We start from the raw sequence: 19,657 nt of genomic DNA, 5'->3' as shown, positions 1-19,657 counted from the left end.
TCGGGGCCGCGCTGGGTGCAGCAGCTCGCCTGCCCCTCCCCGAGGAGCAGCACCCTGTCCAGGGCACCGCGGGTGCTCCGGGCTGCTGTGCTGGGGTGGGTGTCGCGCTCCTGCGCCGCCCTTGGCCCTGCCAACCTGGCGGCGTGGCTGTGGCATCCCGCCCAGGGCAGGGCTCGGCTCTCCCTTCCACTTGGCCAGAGCCCGGGGCTGGGCAGCCCGGGCCGCGCTGACCGCTGCCCCTCCGGCAGGTTCGTCGCGGTCGCAGAGCGTGGCCAGCTCCCCCTACGCCCCCCAGCCCCCCGCCGAGCCCCAGCTGAAGAAAATGGAGCTGCCATCAGAAGGGAAGGTGAGCGGGGAGCGCTGCGTGCCCTGGGGAGCGGGTGGTGGGGACAGCCTGGGGGACATGCTCAGGAGCGGCGGGTCCCCATCCCCAGAGCTGCTCCCATCCCTCTGTCCCCTCTCACCCCAGAGCTCGGAGGCCGTGTACCAGTGGCTCTGCAAGTTCCAGCTGCAGCTCTACGCGCCCAACTTCATCAACGCCGGCTACGACATCACCACCATCAGCCGGATGACGCCGGAGGTGGGGCCGGGGGCGGTGGGAGGGAGGCACAGCCGGAGCAGGGTGGCACTGACCCCCCTCTCTGCCCCAGGACCTCACGGCCATCGGGGTCACCAAGCCGGGGCACAGGAAGAAGATCGCCTCCGAGATCAACAACCTCAACATCCCCGAGTGGCTGCCCGAGTACAAACCGGTGAGGGCTGTGCAGGGCCAGGGGGACAGAAGCCACATCCACGGTGGCAACGAGTCCCCTCCTCTCTTCCAGGAAGGGGTGGCACTGGACAAGGGTGGGAGCTGGCTCCATGGTCCCAGAGCTGCCCATGTTCCCTCCTGGCAGCTCCCCAGGGACCATTAGGCGGGTGCCAGCAATCATCCATGTGCATGTGGCACTGTGACACGCCTCCCGTCCCAATGTCTGGGCACAGTGAGAGGTTCCCATGGGAATAGGGCTGGCAATAGCCCAGGATGCTTGTGGGGCACAGGGACAGCACAGGGACAAGGAGAGTCCCCTGGGGCTGTGACTCCCCAGCAAGATGGGATCTCCGTGGCTGCTGGGGTGCCTGGGGTGGCGGGGCCAGACCCTGCTGGCAGCTGGTGCTGAGCCGTGCCGTGCACCCCACCCCAGGCCAACCTGGCACTGTGGCTCTCCATGATCGGCCTGTCCCAGTACTACAAGGTTCTGGTGGAGAACGGCTACGAGAACATCGACTTCATCACTGACATCACCTGGGAGGACCTGCAGGAGATCGGCATCACCAAGCTGGGTAAGGCCCCGCGCGCGGCGCTGGCTGCGGTGGCCTTGGCCGTGACACTGATGGGATGTGCCGCCCACAGGCCACCAGAAGAAGCTGATGCTGGCGGTGAAGAAGCTGGCGGAGCTGCAGCGCGCCGAGCTGGGCAAGTATGAGCCGGGCACGCTGAAGAGGAAGGCGTCGGGGCCGAGCCCAGAGGTGCTGGCCATCGAGTCGCCCCCGTCAGAGCCGCCTGAGTGCCAGTCGCCCAAGATGACCACCTTCCAGGACACCGAGCTCAGCAGCGAGCTGCAGGTGGCCATGACGGGCGAAGGCCCCGAGGAGCCCCCCGAGAAGGCGACGAACCCCGCGGCCCCCGGTTACCGCTCGCCGCCGGGGTTGGGCGGCCGCGCCCGCCTGATGAGCAGCTCGCAGGAGCTGCTGGGGGACGGCCCGCGGGGCCCCCCCGCCGCCGCCATCTCCAAGAGCCAGGAGTACCTGGCAGAGGGGGCCGGGGAGAGCCCCCCTGCGCCGCCCAAGGAGAGCCGCCCGCCCCGGCACGGCCACCCCGTGAAGCGCGCCAGCGTGCCCCCGGTGCCCGGCAAGCCCCGGCAGCCCTTCCCGGCCTCCGCCGGGCAGCTGACGCCGCCGCAGACCCCCGGCAAGGCACGACCCTCGTCCCCACAAGGCCCGGCGGCCTCTCACGCCACCGCCAAGGTGAAGCCCACCCCGCAGCTGCTGCCGCCCGGCGAGCGCCCGGCATCGCCCCGCTCCCTGCCCCAGTCGCCCACGCATCGCGGCTTCGCCTACGTCCTGCCGCAGCCCGCCGAGGGCGAGGCGGCGCCGCCGGGGGTGCCCGTCCTGCCCGTCTCGGTGCCCGTGCTGTGCCTGCCGCCGGCGGGCGAGGGCGAGGAGGAGCCGGGCAGGCCGAAGAAGCGGGCGCACAGCCTGAACCGCTACGCCGCCTCCGACAGCGAGCAGGAGCGGGACGAGCTGCTGGTGCCGGACGCGGGGCCCTACGCCACCGTCCAGCGCCGCGTGGGCCGCAGCCACTCGGTGCGGGCACCCGCCGGCGGCGACAAGAACGTCAACCGCAGCCAGTCCTTCGCCGTCCGCCCCAAGAAGAAGGGACCCCCGCCGCCCCCTCCCAAGCGCTCCAGCTCTGCCATCTCCAGCGCCGGCATGGCCGAGGACTTCCCCAAGGAGGGTGAGAGCGAGGCGGCCGTCGGAGCCCCGAGCGCCGAGGGCGAGGGCCGGCGGGAGCAGCGGCGGGCGAGCGACCTGGGCGGCAGCGTGGACACGGGCAGCGCCGGCAGCGTGCGCAGCATCGCGGCCATGCTGGAGATGTCCTCCATCGGCGGCGGGGCCCGCGCGCTGGCGCTGCAGAAGCCACACGTGGCAGCCGGGCCGGGGCCGGCGCCGGCCAAGGCGACCGAGGGCTACTACCTACAGCCCGGCCCGCCCCCGGGCAGCCCCGACCGCGCCCGCGTGGCCACCGTCCTGGCTACCGTCAAGCATAAGGAGGCCATCGGGCTGGACGGGGAGGTGGTGAACCGGCGCCGGACCATCAGCGGCCCCGTCACCGGGCTGGTGGCAGCCGCCCGCCGCGAGCGCGCCGACAGCGTGCGGTCGGAGGCGGCCGCCGACGGCCCCGGCGAGCGGCTGCGGGTGGACCGCGGCGGCTCCCCCGACGGCATCCCCTTCGCCGAGGACGGCACCCTCACCATCAAGCAGCGGCCGCGGCCCCTGGGGCCGGCCCGCGGGGAGACGGGCGAGGGGCTGTCCCCGGCTCACCGTCACGGGGATCTGGCCAAGGTGGAGGCCAGCGCCACGCTCAAGCGGCGGATCCGGGCCAGGCAGAGCCAGCAGGACGGCGTCCGCTTCGTCCTCACCGAGTCCGACACCGTCAAGCGCCGGCCCAAAGCCAAGGACAAGGAGCCGGCGCTGGAGCCGGCCACGCTCGCCGTGTACCAGAACGGCACCGGCACCGTGAAGCGGCGGCCGGCCTCGGAGCTGAGCGGGGCTGAGCCGCCGCCCACCCCGCCGCCCGCCGCCCGCCCCGACGGCCCCGAGTTCGTCCCGCCGCTCGCCGAGCCCAAGAAGCCCTTCAAGCCGCCGGTGTCCCCCAAGCCTGTGCTGACGCAGCCGCCTCAGAAGATGCCTGGGCCGCCGGTGCCCGCCCCCAAAAAGGTGCCCATCCCAAGCCCCGGCAGCCCAGGTAGGTGCCCCGCCAGCCCCCTGGGACGGGCGCTCCGCGGGGCGGACGCCGGGGGTCCCAGCCGGCCCCGCCGCCCTCCTGCCCCTCTCTCTTCTCTCCGCAGAGGTGAAGCGGGTCCATGGCACGCCGCCCCCGGTGTCCCCCAAGCCCACGCCGCCCCCCACGGCGCCCAAGCCCCCCAAGCCCCACGCCGCCATCCAGTCGGTGAGCGCCAGCTCCACGCCGGCCCCGTCGCCAGCCCGGCAGCTGAGCCCCGCGGCCAAGCCCTCCAGCACCCCGCCCTCGCTCTGCTCCAGCCCCGCCAAGCCCCTGTCGCCCGGCGCGCAGCCCCCGCAGGTGCCGGTGAAGCCGCCGCGCTCCACCATCGCCAGCCCGTCCGTCGACAGTGCCGGCCCCGAGCTGGCGCAGCAGAAGCTGGAGGAGACGAGCGCGTCCCTGGCCGCCGCGCTGCAGGCGGTGGAGGAGAAGATCAAGCAGGAGGACAGTCAGGCGGCAGAGTAAGGGGGTGCAGGGGTGGGTGGTGGGCCCCGGGGAGGCTGTGAGGCCACTCGGTGCCACCGAGCACAGGAGGCCTTAGGACCGTACACAGGGGTCAGGCGGTGACACCACGGTGGGAGCGGGATGGTGCTGGGGGACACTGGTGGAGCATCAGGCGACCCTGGCTGGAAGCGCCTTGGGGAGGTGACACTGAAGGGCATCTTGCTGGAGCAGCATGGGCAGGGGGACCTAGGCACGTGGGTGCCCTGGGGCTTGTCTTGGAGAGGGGACACTGGGGACACGGAGCCAGGACACTGTGCCATGGCACTGGGGACACAGTGCTGGGCACCGCAGAGGGGCAGGAAGGCCGTGCCATGGGGCAGAGGGCTGTGCCGTGTCCCTGCCCCTGCCTGCCCTCACCCGTCTCTGTCACTCCCCAGCTCGGCCGTGGAGTCGAAGAGCACCGTGAGCATCCTGGACGACATCGGCAGCATGTTCGACGACCTGGCGGACCAGCTGGATGCCATGCTGGAGTGAGGGGCGCCAGGGCCCCGAGAACCTCAGGGCTTACGTGGGCACAAGGGCACAACGATCCACGACCTCCCGGCCCCGCCGCCCTCCCCCCGTCCCCTTTGTACAGCCGTCCCCTCCCGGACATCCCGTCCCTCGGGGTTTGCACAAAGAAGAAGATACCTCAGGATTGTGCTCACGGACTCGGCGCCGGCTCCGGCAGGACTCCCTTTTGCAGAAGCAAAAAAAAAAAAAAAACAAAAAACAAAACAAAAACCACAGAAATAAAACCCAACAGAAGAAACAAAGCAACACGCTCCGGACCGAACCGCGGCCGGGGCTCCGGGGGGCTCCCGACTGACCCGTCCGGCGGCCGCCCGCGCCCTGCCAGCCCCGGCGCCGCGGGTCACCGCCACCGAATGTAGCACAAGCCCTGCCCGGCGCGGTGGCTCCGCCAGCCGCGTGTCACCGATGGCGTTTGCTGGTGGCGGGCCTGGGCGGGCAAATGCACTTGGGTTTCTTTGCTCCGTTTTTAATTTTGATTTTTAAACTTTGTTTTCTTTCTCGGTCGGCGTTGGCGGGGGCGGGCAAGGCTGGCGGTGGCCCTGGGGGCAGCGGGACGTGCCCCTGCCCGGCCCCTCCCCGCCCGGGGACAGGACGGTGATAAGCTATAAAAGTATTAATTTATTGGAGGGGGAAAAAAAATAAAAAAAGATATAAAGCAGATTTCCCCCAACCCCAAAATAATTAAAAAGAAATAAACTTTAACAAATATATATTTAAAAGATTTAAAAAATATTAGCAATTATATATAAAGCAGTTTAAAAGAAATCAAGAGAAAACTGGATTTTAGCTTGAGAAAAAACTATTAGATTATACTAAGCTGTGTGTCTTGTGGCAAACTCATTCTAAGAGTAGCACAATATTTACCTTTTCTCTGGGTGGAAGGTACGTGCGAGCGGTTCTGGTCGGGTTTTCCGTTGGGATTCAGTGTCGCGTCTTTCTTTTTCCACCGTTACGAACTCAAAGGATGTGCCTTGTTTTATGGAGGTTTTTGTTAATTCTTACACTGGAGGTGTTTCGTTTCTTTTGGAGTGTCTTCAGCGTTTGGTTTAGTTCCTTTTTATGGCTTTTGTTGTCGGTCTCTGTCTGGGTGTGTGTGGGTGTGCGTGGGTGTGCACGCGGGGTGCGTGTGCCCGGTGTGTCCCGCGGGACGCACCGCTGTATATTCCTGTACAAACTGGAGTTGGAGTCTGGTTCAGTCGCTTGAGTCCTGATGAATGCATTTTTTGCTCGTGGTTTCCAAACAAAAGTGTTGCTGTTCCTTTCTTCCTCTCGAGACGTGGAGTGGTCTCCTGCCTCCTTCCCTCTCCCTCCCTGCCCAGTCTCCCCTGTCTCTCCCGTTGTGGTCGCTGATCCAGATGTGTTTGGCACAACTTTGAAATTTCTTTTGAAAAAAAAAAAAAAAAAAACCAACAAAACACAAAAAAAAGACTTTAAAATAATTTAAAAAAATAAATAAATCACCCGCCTGAAAATATCTGTTGAAAAGAAAAAAAAAATATGTATCTAAAAAAAAAAAATCCATAAAGTTCTACATGATGGATATATACATATATATATTTTTTATGATTAAGTTATGGACTCTGTATCGTATCCCATCTGTCCAGCTCTGCATCTTGGTGCTGCTCCCTGCTCTTCTGTGCTTAGATTTCACCTCTACTCGTCTTTATTCTTCCTATTCTGAATTGTAGATGGCTCGTGGTGCTGTGAAGACGTTTGCTCCTATACCAAGTCTGGCAACAAATATTTAAACAAAAATAAAAAAAATAAAACCCCTGCCGGGCTGCCACCACTGTTTGTGTCCCCAAGCCCTCCCGAGTCCTCGTGGCGTGCCGGGTGTTTGTGCTGCACGGTCTGAGGGCACCCCTGGGTGCCTCTGTGGGGTGCTGGGGCCTGGCTGGGACCTGTCCCCCGTGGAGTGTAGGGCCCAGGCACTTCAATTTTCACCCCACGGGGCCAGTGCTGGCTGCTGGCTCCCTGCAATAACTCACACCGGGCAGGAACAACTCTTTCTGCTTTTATTGTCAATGAAGAAATAATCAAATCTATATTACAATCTTAAAAACAGTAGAAAATGTGAGTAAAAATGCAACGGAGGCTTTTTGTCTTTAATGTGGAGACCATTATTACAGGATGGTGAACAATGGGCTTGTGGAACTTTGAGGAATTTGAGAACTAGCTGTGGCATAAAAATCGTACCTGGCTACTCAAGGAAACACCTCTTCCCAGATGGATCGGCCCGGCGCCTTGGCAGTAAAATTAAATACTAGAGACAGAAAGGGGTCGGGTGCCCACCCAGGGTACGGCCTAAAGCTCAGTCCTGCCACGGACAGGGGCCCAGCCTGTCCCCACCAGGACACACGGATCTGTCCAGTCCTGGCACTGGCCAAGGGCTGCGCTCGCCTGGCCCGAGCCCCGAGCCCCAGTGTCCCCCCAGCCCCAGCCTGGGGGTGTCCCCAGCTGGGGGGGCACAGGCAGAGGAGGGCACTGGCACAGATTCCTCTTTTCCAATCATCTGGGGCAGATCTGAGGGAACACCTGGAGCGTCTGTGGGGCAGAGCCGTCCGGAGAGCCGCCGGCCGAGGGGCAGCAGCAGCAGGCAGTGGTCGGTGCAGGAGGAGCTGCAGCAGTCATTTCAGTGGTGTGGTCGCCCACAGGCCGATGGAAGGGAGAGTTTTTGGTCTTTCAGTGTGCAGGACTCGTGTGACGCTCTCGTTAGCACGTCCAGACCTGCGGACAGACAACGGCACCGCAGGCAGTGACTCCTGAGCAGCCCTGTGGGCTTCTCCTCATCCCCCACAGAGCTTCCCTCTGCACTGCCAGCATCCACAACACTGTCAGGAGGGAAACCTCCTGCCCATGGGGAGCCATCCCCTTGTTTCAAAGAATCCCAGAATTATTAAGGTCGGAAATTACCTCCAAGATCATTGAATCCAACCTGTGACTGATCCCTACATTGTCACCCGGCCCAGAGCACCGAGTGCCACATCCAGACATTTCCTGGACACCTCCAGGGATGAGGACTCCACCACCTCCCTGGACAGTCCCTTCCTTAGCAACCCGTTCCATGAAGAAATTCTTCCTGATGTCCAACCTGAACCTCCCCTGGCCCAGTTTGAGGTTATGTCCTCTTGTCTGGTCACTTGTTCCCTGGGAGCAGAGCTCAACCCTCACCTGGCTCCACCCTCCTGTCACTTTGACTCCTAACACATTTAACGCCCTAATTCCAGCACTGGACGAGCCCAAACCACGCAGGACAAGCCTGAGCAAACCCACCTTTACAGTGCTGTCCACGGCGCCGGAGAAGAGGCGGCCACGGGACACGGCCAGGGCGGTGACACTGCCCTGGTGGCGCAGCAGGGTCTGGGTGCAGATCATGTTGTCCATGCTCCACACCTGCGGGGACACGGGGAGCGTGAGCCGAGCACGGCCTGGAGCACCGGGAGGGACGGGGATGCTGCGTGTCACGGGTGACACGGGTGACACACGGAGGCCCCGTGGCACGCAGGGCTGGGGATCCCCCCCGCCCTTCCCTCGGGGCTCCTGGGCTGTCCCAGACTCCGCGTCCCGCACACGCACCCTGAGCGAGCGGTCGTAGGACGCGCTGAAGACTTTGGTTTGATCGGGCGTGGAGATGACGGCGAGGGCGTAGACTGTCCCCACGTGCCCGGTCAGCGTGCGGACCTGCTCCTTGGTCTCGATATCCCAGACCTGCGGGGCACAGCCGGGCTTGAGCACTGCGCTGAGGCCACCCAGCTCCCCTCTGAGAGCTGCTCCCGCCTCCACGCACAGCGCCAGGTGGGTGCTGTGCCCGAGGGACAGCCAGAGGCAGGTGCTGTGTCCAAGGGACAGCCAGAGGCAAGTGCTGTGCCCGAGGGACAGCCAGAGCCAGGTGCTGTGCCTGAGGGACAGCCAGAGGCAGGTGCTGAGCCCAAGGGACAGCCAGAGCCAGGTGCTGCGCCCGAGGGACAGCCAGAGGCAGGTGCTGAGCCCAAGGGGACAGCCAGAGCCAAGTGCTGAGCCCAAGGGACAGCCAGAGGCAGGTGCTGTGCCCAAGGGACAGCCAGAGCCAAGCGCTGTGTCCAAGGGACAGCCAGAGGCAGGTGCTGTGCCTGAGGGACAGCCAGAGCCAAGTGCTGAGCCCAAGGGACAGCCAGAGTCAGGTGCTGTGCCCGAGGACAGCCAGAGGCAGGTGCTGTGTCCAAGGGGACAGCCAGAGGCAGGTGCTGTGTCCAAGGGGACAGCCAGAGCCAAGTGCTGTGCCCGAGGGACAGCCAGAGGCAGGTGCAGGTGCCCCCCTCATGCCCGTCCCCATTCCCAAGCCCAGCTGCCCATCCCAGCTGATCCATACGTGGATGAGGTTCTCGTAGGTGCCGCACACGATGTGGTGGTTGGTCACGGCGATGGAGTACACGCTGCCTCCCGACGTCTGCAGCACGTGCACACACTCCAGGTTTCGGATGTCCCAGATCTGAGAGAGATCGAGCAGAGGCAGGATGAGACCCTTCTCCACAGGGGAGAGCCCTTGCAGCCATTCTGCCACGCACAGAGTCAGCCTGGCTCCCCGTGTGCCCAGATCACACCTTTAGGGACAAACCTATCCAGCTGGGAATGTTCAGCACTGAAGAGCAAACCCCTGTTATCTTATTTAGCAGCCCAACTTTAAATATTCAGGTTAGAAACGTTGTGTGGAGACTTCACACCCTTTGTGTGTGACTGCACTAAAGTCTGTCACACCCTGACAGTACTAGAAACCAACACAGACAAATTAACAGATATTCGTTAACACTGAGAAGCGCAACTTCCAATTTTCCTGTGTCCCCTAGACGGTTCACCCCTGAGAGGTGACCTATTCATCAAAACCTGAGCCAGCACAGAGGAGGGAGGGCACTGGGATCCCTCACACGGATTTATGGTAACTCTGCAGCCAGCCAGTGACCTTCCCCCGTTATCAGCAGGAGCGTCAGTGCAGATAAGGCTGCGGCAGCCGTGGGGCGCCGTGGCTGAGGCCCAGTTTGTCCCAGTGAGCCTCCCCGGCAGCTCCCGAGGCCCAGCCCGCAGAGATGGAATCAGCATAGGAAAACCCCACGTGTCAGCAGTGCTCTCACATCCCAGCAGCTGCCTCTGGTGCTGCTGCCCCAGTGCAGAGCACAGAGAGGAGCAGGCAGAGGGGGCTCAGGGTGTCACCAGTGCCAGCGCCCCACCTTGATGGTCTGGTAAGATCCACTGTAGAGATAGTTCTGGGAAGCCACCAGTGCTCGAACCCAGTGGTTGAGACCTGTCAGCTCCTTCTTCAGCTTGAGCTCAGTACCCACAATATCCCACACCTGTGGAAAGCAAGGACACACACACACACACACACACACACACACACAGGGAGGAATCTCAGTGGGGCTGGGCAGGACACAGACAGCAGTGCCCACCCTCCCTGCCCACCCTGCCCGAGGCCCTCACAGCTCTTGTGGGGATCCTTGTGCCAGCTCTCCTGCCTGATGGGAATTGCCTGATCCCACTGACTTGCTGATAAAACCCAGCAACTGCTGAGGAAGCACATTCCCTGAGGGAGCCAGCCTGGAGCCTCCATTACTGCTGGCAGAGACCCTTCCCTAGCAGAGCCACAGGCTGCAAAATCTAAACCACAGCTGCAGCAAGGAGCTGCCCTGCACTTCCACTCCCAAAAAGCTCCTCTCCCACCCCTGGCACACAGGACTGGCAGATCTCAGTCCCCCCACTCTGAGGCTGCCTGGCTCATTGGCAGGAAGTGGCCAGGGATGACAAACCCAAAAGGCCCCAGATTCTCCTTGTGCTGTGTGGCTGCTCCAGCCTTGAGCTGCCTCCAGAGCTGAACCACTCCAGGCCCCAGATAAAGAAAAGAGCAGAGTCCTCTTACAGATGGACGGGCCCATAAGCTGTCTCACCAGGAGCTGGAAGCAGAACCACAGGAATCTAGCCAAGGCTTTAAAGGGCAGCCTGAAAAGCTGTTCCTGATTTCTGCATGTTTTAGGTAGGGAATGCAGACTCAAAATCCTTTGGAGGTGGTTTCAAAACAGACAGCCTGAATCTCCAGCCAGTTCTGGAGCCCAGACAAAATTCCCAATGGTTTGGGCAGGTCTGCTGGGGGCCTGAGGACACACATGCTCAGGAACTACTGGGATACTCCAGCTGCAGCCTCAGGTTTACAGAGCTGGAAGAAATACAGTGCTTTTGCAGCCAGAGAACAGCTTTCCCTTGAGCACAGAGCATGGGCTGAACCTCTGCAGGGCTGGCTGCTCTGTGGCTCAGGAGACCTTAGCAACAGGGTCACCTACAGGTCAAAATGCCACTTCCTTCCTCTCTGGACACTTCTGCCTGAGAGTTTGTACTCCTGGTCCCCAAGCAGCCCCAGAGGAGCCCTGGAGCTGCACCTTGATGGCTTTGAGGGAGCCACTGAAGAGCATGTTGTGTGAGGAGACCAAAGTGCAAACAGGATTGTCGTGTGCTCGGATCGTGTTCACCTTCTGCAGGTTTTGAATATCCCAGACCTGCAAACAAGAGTCATGGAATGGTTTAGGTGGGAACAGCCCTCTAAGATCAAGTCCAGCACTGTCAAGCCCACCAAAGCAGAGCACCCGTGAGGGGCTGGGCTGGCCACCCTGCCCCAGCCCAGAGCACCAGCCTCCTGCTCCCAGGCAGGAGCTGGGAGGGGGAAATGCAGCCTGCAGAAAGCCCCAAGCCCACCCCAGGAGTGGATCCAGCACAGGAGGGTTATCAGCCCCCCACCCTGGCACAGGAGGGGCAGTCCCCGCTGCTGTGGGTGCCCCCATGGGTACTCACGATGATGGTGCAGTCAGCAGAGCCACTGTACAGCTTGTTCCTGCAATGACACCGGGACACAAAGCGGGGTCACCGAGGGACAGCGCCATGGCAGGGGCCCCGCCAGCTCCTCCCCAGGCACTGGGGGGACAGGAGCTGCACCCCCACGGCCTCGCTGGGCCAAGGCTTGCACGCCCACCCAGAGCAGGCCCAGTTCCTGTGGGAGGCCAGGCTGGACTGGCCCTTGGAGCAGGGAGCCAAGCACCCTGCTGGTGACCAGGGGAGGAAAGCAGGATGCAGGGGAGAGCGGAGAGACACACTCTTTGTCCATTTCTCCACAGCCAAGAGGCAAGGTACGCCTCTCACGCCTAATCTGGCACACGCAGGGCAGAGGATGGGAATTGTGAGGGCATGCTCAGGGGCCCCAGGGCTGTCCCCACTCTCCCCAGGGACAGGCGTCCCTCCTCACTCACCCCTGGATGCAGAGAGCCAGCACAATTCCATCATGACCCTCCAGGGTCTTTTGGCACTTGTATGTGGTACAGGTATCCCACACCTAAGAGAAAACACGAGGCAGAGGCCGGAGCCTGGGCAGGATGTCAGCAGCCAGAGGAGGAAACAGGCTGGCTGTCACCTGGGCACTGCCTGCCAGCCCCCGGACCCGGAGATCGGCTAGCAAAGGGAATGGACTGCAGAGGGTCAGGCTGAAGCTAACGAGACACAGGCCAGCAGCTGCTCCAGCTCTGCTCCCTCAGCCCAGGCCAACACAACGCTCTGAGACAAAGGAGCAGCTCTCAGGCTCCTGCTTTAGCATTTCCCCCCCATCCCAGGGCTCCAGTGGCACAGCACAGCTTCCTCTGCCACTGCAAAGGCTTCTTCCCTGAGCACACAGGGCTCTCTCAAGAGGAATGTGATGCTCAGAGCAGCCAGGACCGGGGAGAAATCTGCTTTCCTTCACTAACGTACAGCAATCGCCACTTCTTTCCAAGGAAACTAAACCAAAGCTCTGCTCCTGGCAGGGTTAGTTGTGGCAGCCCATGGGGGTCCCCAGCCTGGCCAGCAGCCACCACAGTGACACTGGGAAGGGCTGCTGAGGCTGCACCGGGGCAGCGCTGTCAGTTTGAGTTACTGAAAACAGGACAAAGAAAAACAAACATGCCATAAAACAGGGGAAGGACACATTGGATCAGGGACAAATGTTTTGTTCTACGATGACTTTTTGTAACAAATGAACATAAAATCAGAAGCTGAAATAGTCGTGAATACCCTAAATGCCACATAAAGCAAAACCAGCAGCTGCAGGAAAGAGATTCTCATCAGGGCCTTGCAAAGATCTCTGTCTCTCAATTTCACTAGCACATAATGATTCCTTGCAGAGAATTCTGTCCAACTATAATCACAAAGAATCATTTCATTCTTTGGAGAAAACTTTAGGAAGTGACATCAGCCCACCCCACAAATGAACTCAGCTTCTGTTCCACGTGCAAATGCAGAAGGTGCATGGAAGAGGGAAGCTCTTACCTTAATGGTTTTGTCTGAGGAGCCACTGAAGAGCAAGTCTCCTATGGAGTACACACACAAACACCACACGGGGCCCTGGTGGCCCACAAAGGTGCCCTTGCACTTGAAGATCTGCTGAGGATCATAGGCTGCAGAAAGGAGAGGCAGGTGAGGGAGGGAGAGCAGTGCTGCTGCTCTGCACAGCTGGGACAGCAGCCAGGAGGGCTCCCTGGGCATCCCCCACACCCAGCCCCAGGCAATGGGGATACTCACATCCAAGGATGCCCATGTTGAGCCGAGCATTGATGTGGGAGAGCTCATCCTGAAAAACACAACAAGCTGTGTGAGCTGTGCAGCCATCCAGGCCAGCCTGCCCTGGACATGGCTTTAGGACTGTCCCCTCCACTGCTACAACCTCTCTTGTCTTCTTGACTCCCACAGGGCCCTTCCTCAGCAGCCAACTCATCCTCTGACCAGAGGTCTCTGCTCCACTCTGTGACTGCCACATCCCTCTGTCACCTCCCTCCAGAGACCACAGGGCTCTGACAGCACCTCACACCTGCATTAAACTCTTCAGTATTCAGAGAGGCCCAGAAATACCTCTCAGAATATACTGTCCTCACTGTGCAATTCACCAGCCTGCTTGGATCTGCTCATCTCCCTGCTTTCTGCAGGCAGGGAGGAGGGGACAATGCCCCTGTAAAAGGGCCAGGCTTTGGAGCAGAAGGCTGTCCCCAAAGCAGGAGAAGCCCAGCCAGGAGCAGAGCCAGGTAACTCCAGCCCAGGGCCCATCCTCACGTTCAGCATGGAGGCGTCCCTGCGGAATTCCATCAGGTCCTCGCTCAGCTTGCTCTGGTTCTCGTCCAGCACATCTGCGAGAGAGGGACAGGCCCACAGTCACTGCAGAGCCACTGGTGGCATCCCAGGGAACAGGCAGAGGGCGGCCACTGCCACCCAACCTCGCCACACACCGCTGCCATCAGCAGGGAGAGCAACCCTGTAATGCACCACCCGAAGAGCTGCCCCGTCCCTACAGCTCTGACCACAGAGCTCGTCTGGTGCACACTCACCAAACTTCAGCTCCAGGTTCTTCTCCAGCTGGTCGATTTTCTCGGAGAGTTTCCCCAGCATGGAGCGCAGGAAGGCGATCTCCTGGTCCTTCTGGGCCATTGCCACCTGCATCTCGTGGAAGCGATCGTCCGTCTGCTGCAGGAACTCCTTCAGCCCCTCGAACTTGCAGCTCTCCAGGTGGGTCTCATAGGTGTCCTGGTTTCCTATGAACGCACACCTGAAGGGAAGGCAGATGCTGGCTGGAGCAGGGCTCACCTGGAGACTCCTTGCTCAGCTGTCTCCTCAAGGGAGCTGTGTGGGTCCCCAGCTGTCCTGCTCCTCCTGCCAGCAGCAGGGATGATGTGGTTCATGATCCTTCAAAGGGTGGACTTGGAGCATCTTGGAGGTCTTTTCCAATTTTAATGGTTCTATGATCCTGCTGGCAGAGGCAACTGGAGGACAAGAGAAGCCAAGCAGCTCCCATTCTTCCAGCCAGGGCTCTGGCCCCAGACTAGACTGTTTGTCTGGGAAGTTGCAAGGAAAATCAGATGTTGGGCAGGAGACAGAGTGTGGCATCAGTTTGTTGTGTTCACCAGGAGCCATCAAAACCAGTGGAACAAACTGCAGCTGACCTTAGCAGATGCTGACCTGGGCCTGCAGCACGGCACAGAGTCAGGGCTGCTCTGCCAGGATTTGCCTTGCTCTGCCTCTGCCAAGACATGGCTTAGGATCATGGAATCACAGAACTGTTGAGGTTGGAAAAGGCCTCTAAGACCATCGAGTCCACTCGTTCCCCCAAGGCCACCACTAACCCATGTCCCCAAGTGCCACATCTACATGGCATTTAAATCCCTTGGGGTGGGGACTCCACCACTGCCCTGTGCCAGTGCTGCAAGAACTTTCTGTGAACCCTCTTCCTGCAACAGTAAACCCAAGCAGGGGCTGCCCTGGAGCTTGGGTGACAGGGAACCCTCTGAGGTGGATCAGCACTTCCCTTGCCTGGGACAAGGCCTGGTTGGCAAGACACAGCCATGGTGCTCAAATTACTCTTGTCCTCACCCCCCTCTCTTCATGCTCTGACTCTCCTGCGGCTGTTCTGCCTGCGCACTCACCCTCCTCCTCACCGTGACCTGCCTGTTCCCACCCAGCGGCTCCGGGGCTGCCTCCTGCAATCCCTGCAACCCCCAGCTCAGCCTCAGGCCAATGCACAGCACTGGGGAGAGCTGCTCAGAGGCCTCAAGGCCACCCCAAGGCTGCAGCAGCCAAAAAGCAGCTCAGTAGTGAGCTCAGGGCAGCTTCCCCACCCAAAAACATCAGCTCCTTACCCGTATTTGGAGTGGGGACACTTGATGTGCTCGCACTCCTTCAGGTGAGCCTCCAGGTTCATTTTGAGGAGGGGAGGGCAGCTGGGGTTGTTGGGGCAGCGCACGGGTCTGTAATCACAGCTGCTCTCATGATCCCTGTCCACGGAGAGAAGCAAAGGCAGGGAAAATCAGCAACAAGCAAAAATACTGGGAACAACACAGACCATCAGGAGAGGAGCAAACCAGCCCTGTGAGGCTGTCAGATGATCCAAAGCCTCCTGCTCTGAGACTGCAATTCCAGCTTTAAATTCTCATTTGGCCAGAAAATTGAGAGTAACAATAGGCCACATTTTCACAGGGCACATCTACTTCTGCAGCTGATGGTCTGAGCCTTCAGGCAGCCATCAACAACAGGCAACGGACAGCGAAAACAGGGAATGCATTTAGGATGGGGAGGGAGGTAGATTTCAAATTCACAGGATATAACCAAGATAATTCCTCTTACAAAAACAATGCCAAGTTCTCTACTTGACCTCGGCCATGGAGTTTCATCCCCGATGTGAGGTGGCCGCTCTCACAATGCGCCCCCTGTCCCAGTGCTGGCGCTCAGGGAGCAGAAAACAGCATCCTCCCCCTGACAGCAGCCCCTCTGCCTCCACCTGAGCCGTCGCCTGCCCATCCCCTTGGCACAGCCAAGGAGAGCAGCGCCGGCAGGAGCCGCACGGCCCCAGAGCCGCAGGGCAGCTGGGGCAGGCAGGCTGGCACAGCCCTTTCCCTGGAGAGGCTGCAGGCTGGCACGAGCACTCACTTCCTGGCACTCAGCTTGATGGTGAAGGGGCAGCCGCGGGGGTCCACCTCGAAGGCGGTGGGCTTGCTGCTGGCCGCGGGCCGGCAGCCGTACTTGCAGTGGATGAACAGCTCCCCGATCTGCTCGGCCACCGCGATGTTGTTCACCACCACCGTCAGCTTGGCGTTGTCCACGGGGCACTTCTCTGCCAGGGAGGGAAGGGCGACACGGTCAGTGAGGGCTGAGACAGGGCACCGGCATTTCCCAGAGCCCCTGCGTGGGAACTGTGGATTTCTGCCTTCCCTGGGCAGGTCAGCCAACTGCCAGGTGAGTGGCCATGGAAAGAGCCAGGAATATTCAGCCGAGGTCTGCAAGCCTTTGGTTTGTCTTGGGGCGTGGAAAAGTTACAGTTTATGTTAATCCACAGTGATTTGAGGGAGCTGCCAATGAAAGAAGCCCACACTGGTTCAGACTGCCCTGTGCTGGCAGAGGGTGGGTGTTCACAGGCAGTGAGCACAAATCACCAGATGCCCCAGCCATAACCTGCTCCTCACCCAGGCCTGGGCTCAGCTCCTGCTGCCAGCAACCACTGAAACCCAGAATCCTTTAGGTTGGAAAACACCTCCAAGATCACCAAATCCAAGCCTTGGACTGATCACCGCCTCATCAACTGAGCTCTGCCACATCCAGCTGTTTATGGAACCCTCCAGGCATGGGGATTGCACTTGCAAAGCCTTTTGCTACAGATCTGTGGGTCGGGGTTGATGTAGCAGAGCACGGTGAGGGGATTAACATGCAAAGCAGAGGAACCTCTTGCACGTGGAACACAAAAATCTTAAGGCAGAAAGAGCTGCTGCTTTGCAGGACTCCCCAGGGAGCCTCCTCAGGGCTCGCTGTTCTGGTGATGCCAATGGCTTGGCTCTGTGCTGAACAACAGCTTGCCAAGAGGGGCACAGGCTTGTGCCAGGAAAAGTCTTTTTTTTTGCAGCCAAAGTCCAACCCACATGGAAGCTGGTTAGCCCAGGCCAGCAGCCAGGGGCTTGGGCTCTCCCAGGGCTCTGGAAAAGCTGGGTGAGCTAAAGCAGCTCAGTGGGGCTCAGTCAGGGGTCAGAGCCCTGGCACTGAGGGGATGGGGGAGAAGGGGCTGATGCCAAATGAGGCCCCTGGTTCTTTATCCAGGCAGCCACAGAAAGCTTTCAGTTTGAAATCAGTGGGTCAACTCTGGGCGAGACAGGTATTATCCTGGGATTATCCACTGCATTTTCCAGGGTCTGAGAACATCCTGTGCCCAGCCGTCTCTGCGGTGCCCATGCTCCAGAGTGTACCACTGGCCCCCAGCCCCTCACTGCTGCAGTGGCACATCTGACTGACAGCTTGTTTTAAGCCCTTTGGACATTTTTCTGCAGGTTTCTCTTTAGGTGAAAGCGAATCAACCAGGAAATAACAGTGTTTTGGCTGCATCACACAAGAACAGCTCTGTACTCACCAGATGTTAAGGCACATCTCCTGCAAAACGTGTGCTGTGGAGACAGAGAGGAACAGCAGCGTCAGCGTAAAACGAGAGCAGGCAAATTATTCCCTGTGGCTACCGATGGGAAAGGTGGGAGATAGCAAAGCCTGAGGCTCAGGAGCCTCAGCAGCTGTTCTGCCTGTTTTGCTCAGCACCACAGGGCAAACCCCAGCTGCTTGCTCAGGCAGCTCAGGGTGAAGCACAGGTCCTGAACACACAGTTTGGAGCTTTGATGTTCTCCCTGTTCAGGATCAGGCCATGACTGTGGTGCAAGACAAAGTCGGGGGTATGTTCTGCCACGCTCTGATATTCATGGGATCACAGAATCCTGGAATGGTTTGGGTTGGAAGGGATCCTAGAGATCATCAAGTTCCAATTCCCTTCCAATGGGCAGGGACACCTTCCACCAGACCAGGGCTCAGAGCTCCATCCAGCCTGCTCTTGAACACATCCAAGTCTTTCCTTCCCTCCACATCTGCATAGGGTTTCTCTACTTCACCCTCCAGTGTAGCCCATGTCATCCCTCCCATTCCCCTGAGAAGCCCTCGGTGGAAGGGGAAGCCTGGCCTCTCTCTGTCCTTGCCCAGTCAGCCCATCACATCCCTCCCTCTGGAGCCCTCTCAAGGCAGCAGAAGCTGCCCTGTGCTGCTGCCAGGCAGATGGAACAGCTGGTTTGTAAGCCCATTAAATGCTCTGTAAATTTGAGCACTTTAAATAGCTCCCCTCTCCGTTCAGACAGTTTAACTTGACAAAGTAGCAAACACAGTCTAACACACTAATGAACACACAGGCTGCAGCATTCCACTGGTCCTGATCCTGCCCCGTGCATTCCCTGGAGCCTCCTCAGCCACGTTCCCTGGCCACAGAGCCAGCTCTTGGCAGGGCTGTGAGTCCCCCTCTGGAGCTGTTATCTGCTGCCCTGCTCCCATGGCCTTTTCCTGCCCGGCACAGCTGCACTGAGCTCCCTCCAGAGCTGCCAGAGCAGGACTGCAGATGAAGCCAGGCTGCTTCCTGCAGTGGGCTTTTTTCCACATTAACCAGTAAATCTCAGTGTCTCTGGGCAGAGCTGCTTACTGGAATGGTGCAGCCAAACTGCAGCAGCTTCCAGCACTTTTGGGGAATAGCACCCTCACTGCAATAAACAATCCTGAGCTCTGCTGTTGCTGCTACAGCCCCATCCTGGTAATCAGATCACATCAGAAGCATTAGAGCCATCTCAAAGCCATCTTTCTTCACAAGTAGCACAGGAATAATATACAGCTTCTATTAAATCCCAGTAAAATGGAATCCAGAAGAATATTCATAATACCTCGTGCCTTTCATTTAAGGATCTAAAATCCCTTTGCAAGCATTAACTAAATGAAGCTTCAAGCCATTCTTGCTTTATAAGCAACACTTCCTTCACAACAAAAGCACAGCCATTCCTGGGGTGCCCAGGAGCTCCTGCAGAGCCCTTCAGAAGGAGTTTTCAACCTCATGGAAGCCACAGCAAGGAGACTAAACATGGCTGGGATGGGGTGGCTGACAGTACAGCTCTCCTGGGAAAAGCCTTCCCACTTTAAGCAAGCCCTAGTTTTGCTTGACAGTCCCCAGGGAGAGACAGAGGGGACAGCCCAGGCTTGACTGTGGCTCACACAGGGTATTTGGGAGAGCCATGCCTTACCCCACAGGTTGTGATGACGGGATCCTTAAACACACTGCAGCACAGCTGGCAGCACAGCTTCACGGACGGCTGCTCTGCAAACACCAGGGGCTCCTGCAGGGCACACAGAGGGACACAGACAGCGTGCATTAGTCCAAACCAAGAGCCTGCAGCTCTGCAGAAAGAATAACACAATCCCTCAGTGGTGAGCCTCGGGGAGCCTGGGGCACACCGAGGGTTTTACTACATCAACATAAAATTCTGTCTGGATCTGCTGAGTTCCAGTAGGGGAAGAATGAACTTGGGAATGGCTGGAGACCCTCAGCTCATCACAAACTGGGGGCCACCAGCATCTGGCAGGATCAGCACCTGACAGCAAACTGCACAGACCAGCTTCTTTGCCCGTGATTCAGTCACCAGAACTGCATGAGCTGCACTGGCTGGGACTTTGTCCTTGGTTGGCCTGAGCATAGAGTTGTCAAAATTGTGCTAAGCCTGAGCTTAAGAGCAATTT

General features: G+C 59.5%; 2 protein-coding genes across 4 annotated transcripts in view; one reads left to right on the top strand and one right to left on the bottom strand.

Moving 5' to 3' along the window:
- The window catches only part of CASKIN1 (CASK interacting protein 1), a 29,986-nt gene extending 23,653 nt beyond the window's left edge, over positions 1-6,333 (top strand). For both annotated transcript variants that reach the window (XM_068207314.1, XM_068207315.1), the window contains 7 exons: positions 249-346; positions 470-580; positions 651-752; positions 1,185-1,323; positions 1,394-3,508; positions 3,612-4,005; positions 4,426-6,333. In XM_068207314.1, coding sequence (XP_068063415.1) covers positions 249-346; positions 470-580; positions 651-752; positions 1,185-1,323; positions 1,394-3,508; positions 3,612-4,005; positions 4,426-4,522 — 3,056 coding nt within the window. In that variant the 3' untranslated portion in view covers positions 4,523-6,333. The remainder of the gene's footprint in view (positions 1-248; positions 347-469; positions 581-650; positions 753-1,184; positions 1,324-1,393; positions 3,509-3,611; positions 4,006-4,425) is intronic.
- Positions 6,334-6,562: 229 nt separating this feature from the next.
- TRAF7 (TNF receptor associated factor 7) overlaps positions 6,563-19,657 on the bottom strand; it is a 29,929-nt gene continuing 16,834 nt past the window's right edge. For both annotated transcript variants that reach the window (XM_068207316.1, XM_068207317.1), the window contains 16 exons: positions 19,165-19,257; positions 17,478-17,511; positions 16,013-16,196; positions 15,226-15,360; positions 13,921-14,138; positions 13,649-13,722; positions 13,124-13,172; positions 12,872-12,999; positions 11,824-11,906; positions 11,372-11,411; positions 10,963-11,079; positions 9,763-9,885; positions 8,910-9,029; positions 8,138-8,269; positions 7,835-7,954; positions 6,563-7,288 (listed from right to left, as the gene is read on the bottom strand). In XM_068207316.1, the coding sequence (XP_068063417.1) occupies positions 7,274-7,288; positions 7,835-7,954; positions 8,138-8,269; positions 8,910-9,029; positions 9,763-9,885; positions 10,963-11,079; positions 11,372-11,411; positions 11,824-11,906; positions 12,872-12,999; positions 13,124-13,172; positions 13,649-13,722; positions 13,921-14,138; positions 15,226-15,360; positions 16,013-16,196; positions 17,478-17,511; positions 19,165-19,257 (1,665 nt within the window). In that variant the 3' untranslated portion in view covers positions 6,563-7,273. The remainder of the gene's footprint in view (positions 7,289-7,834; positions 7,955-8,137; positions 8,270-8,909; positions 9,030-9,762; positions 9,886-10,962; positions 11,080-11,371; positions 11,412-11,823; positions 11,907-12,871; positions 13,000-13,123; positions 13,173-13,648; positions 13,723-13,920; positions 14,139-15,225; positions 15,361-16,012; positions 16,197-17,477; positions 17,512-19,164; positions 19,258-19,657) is intronic.

This window comes from Anomalospiza imberbis, chromosome 16, assembly GCF_031753505.1.
Source record: "Anomalospiza imberbis isolate Cuckoo-Finch-1a 21T00152 chromosome 16, ASM3175350v1, whole genome shotgun sequence".
NCBI lineage: Eukaryota > Metazoa > Chordata > Aves > Passeriformes > Viduidae > Anomalospiza > Anomalospiza imberbis.
Note: the sequence above shows the minus strand (reverse complement) of the source record. Positions and strands in the feature narration are given on the sequence as shown.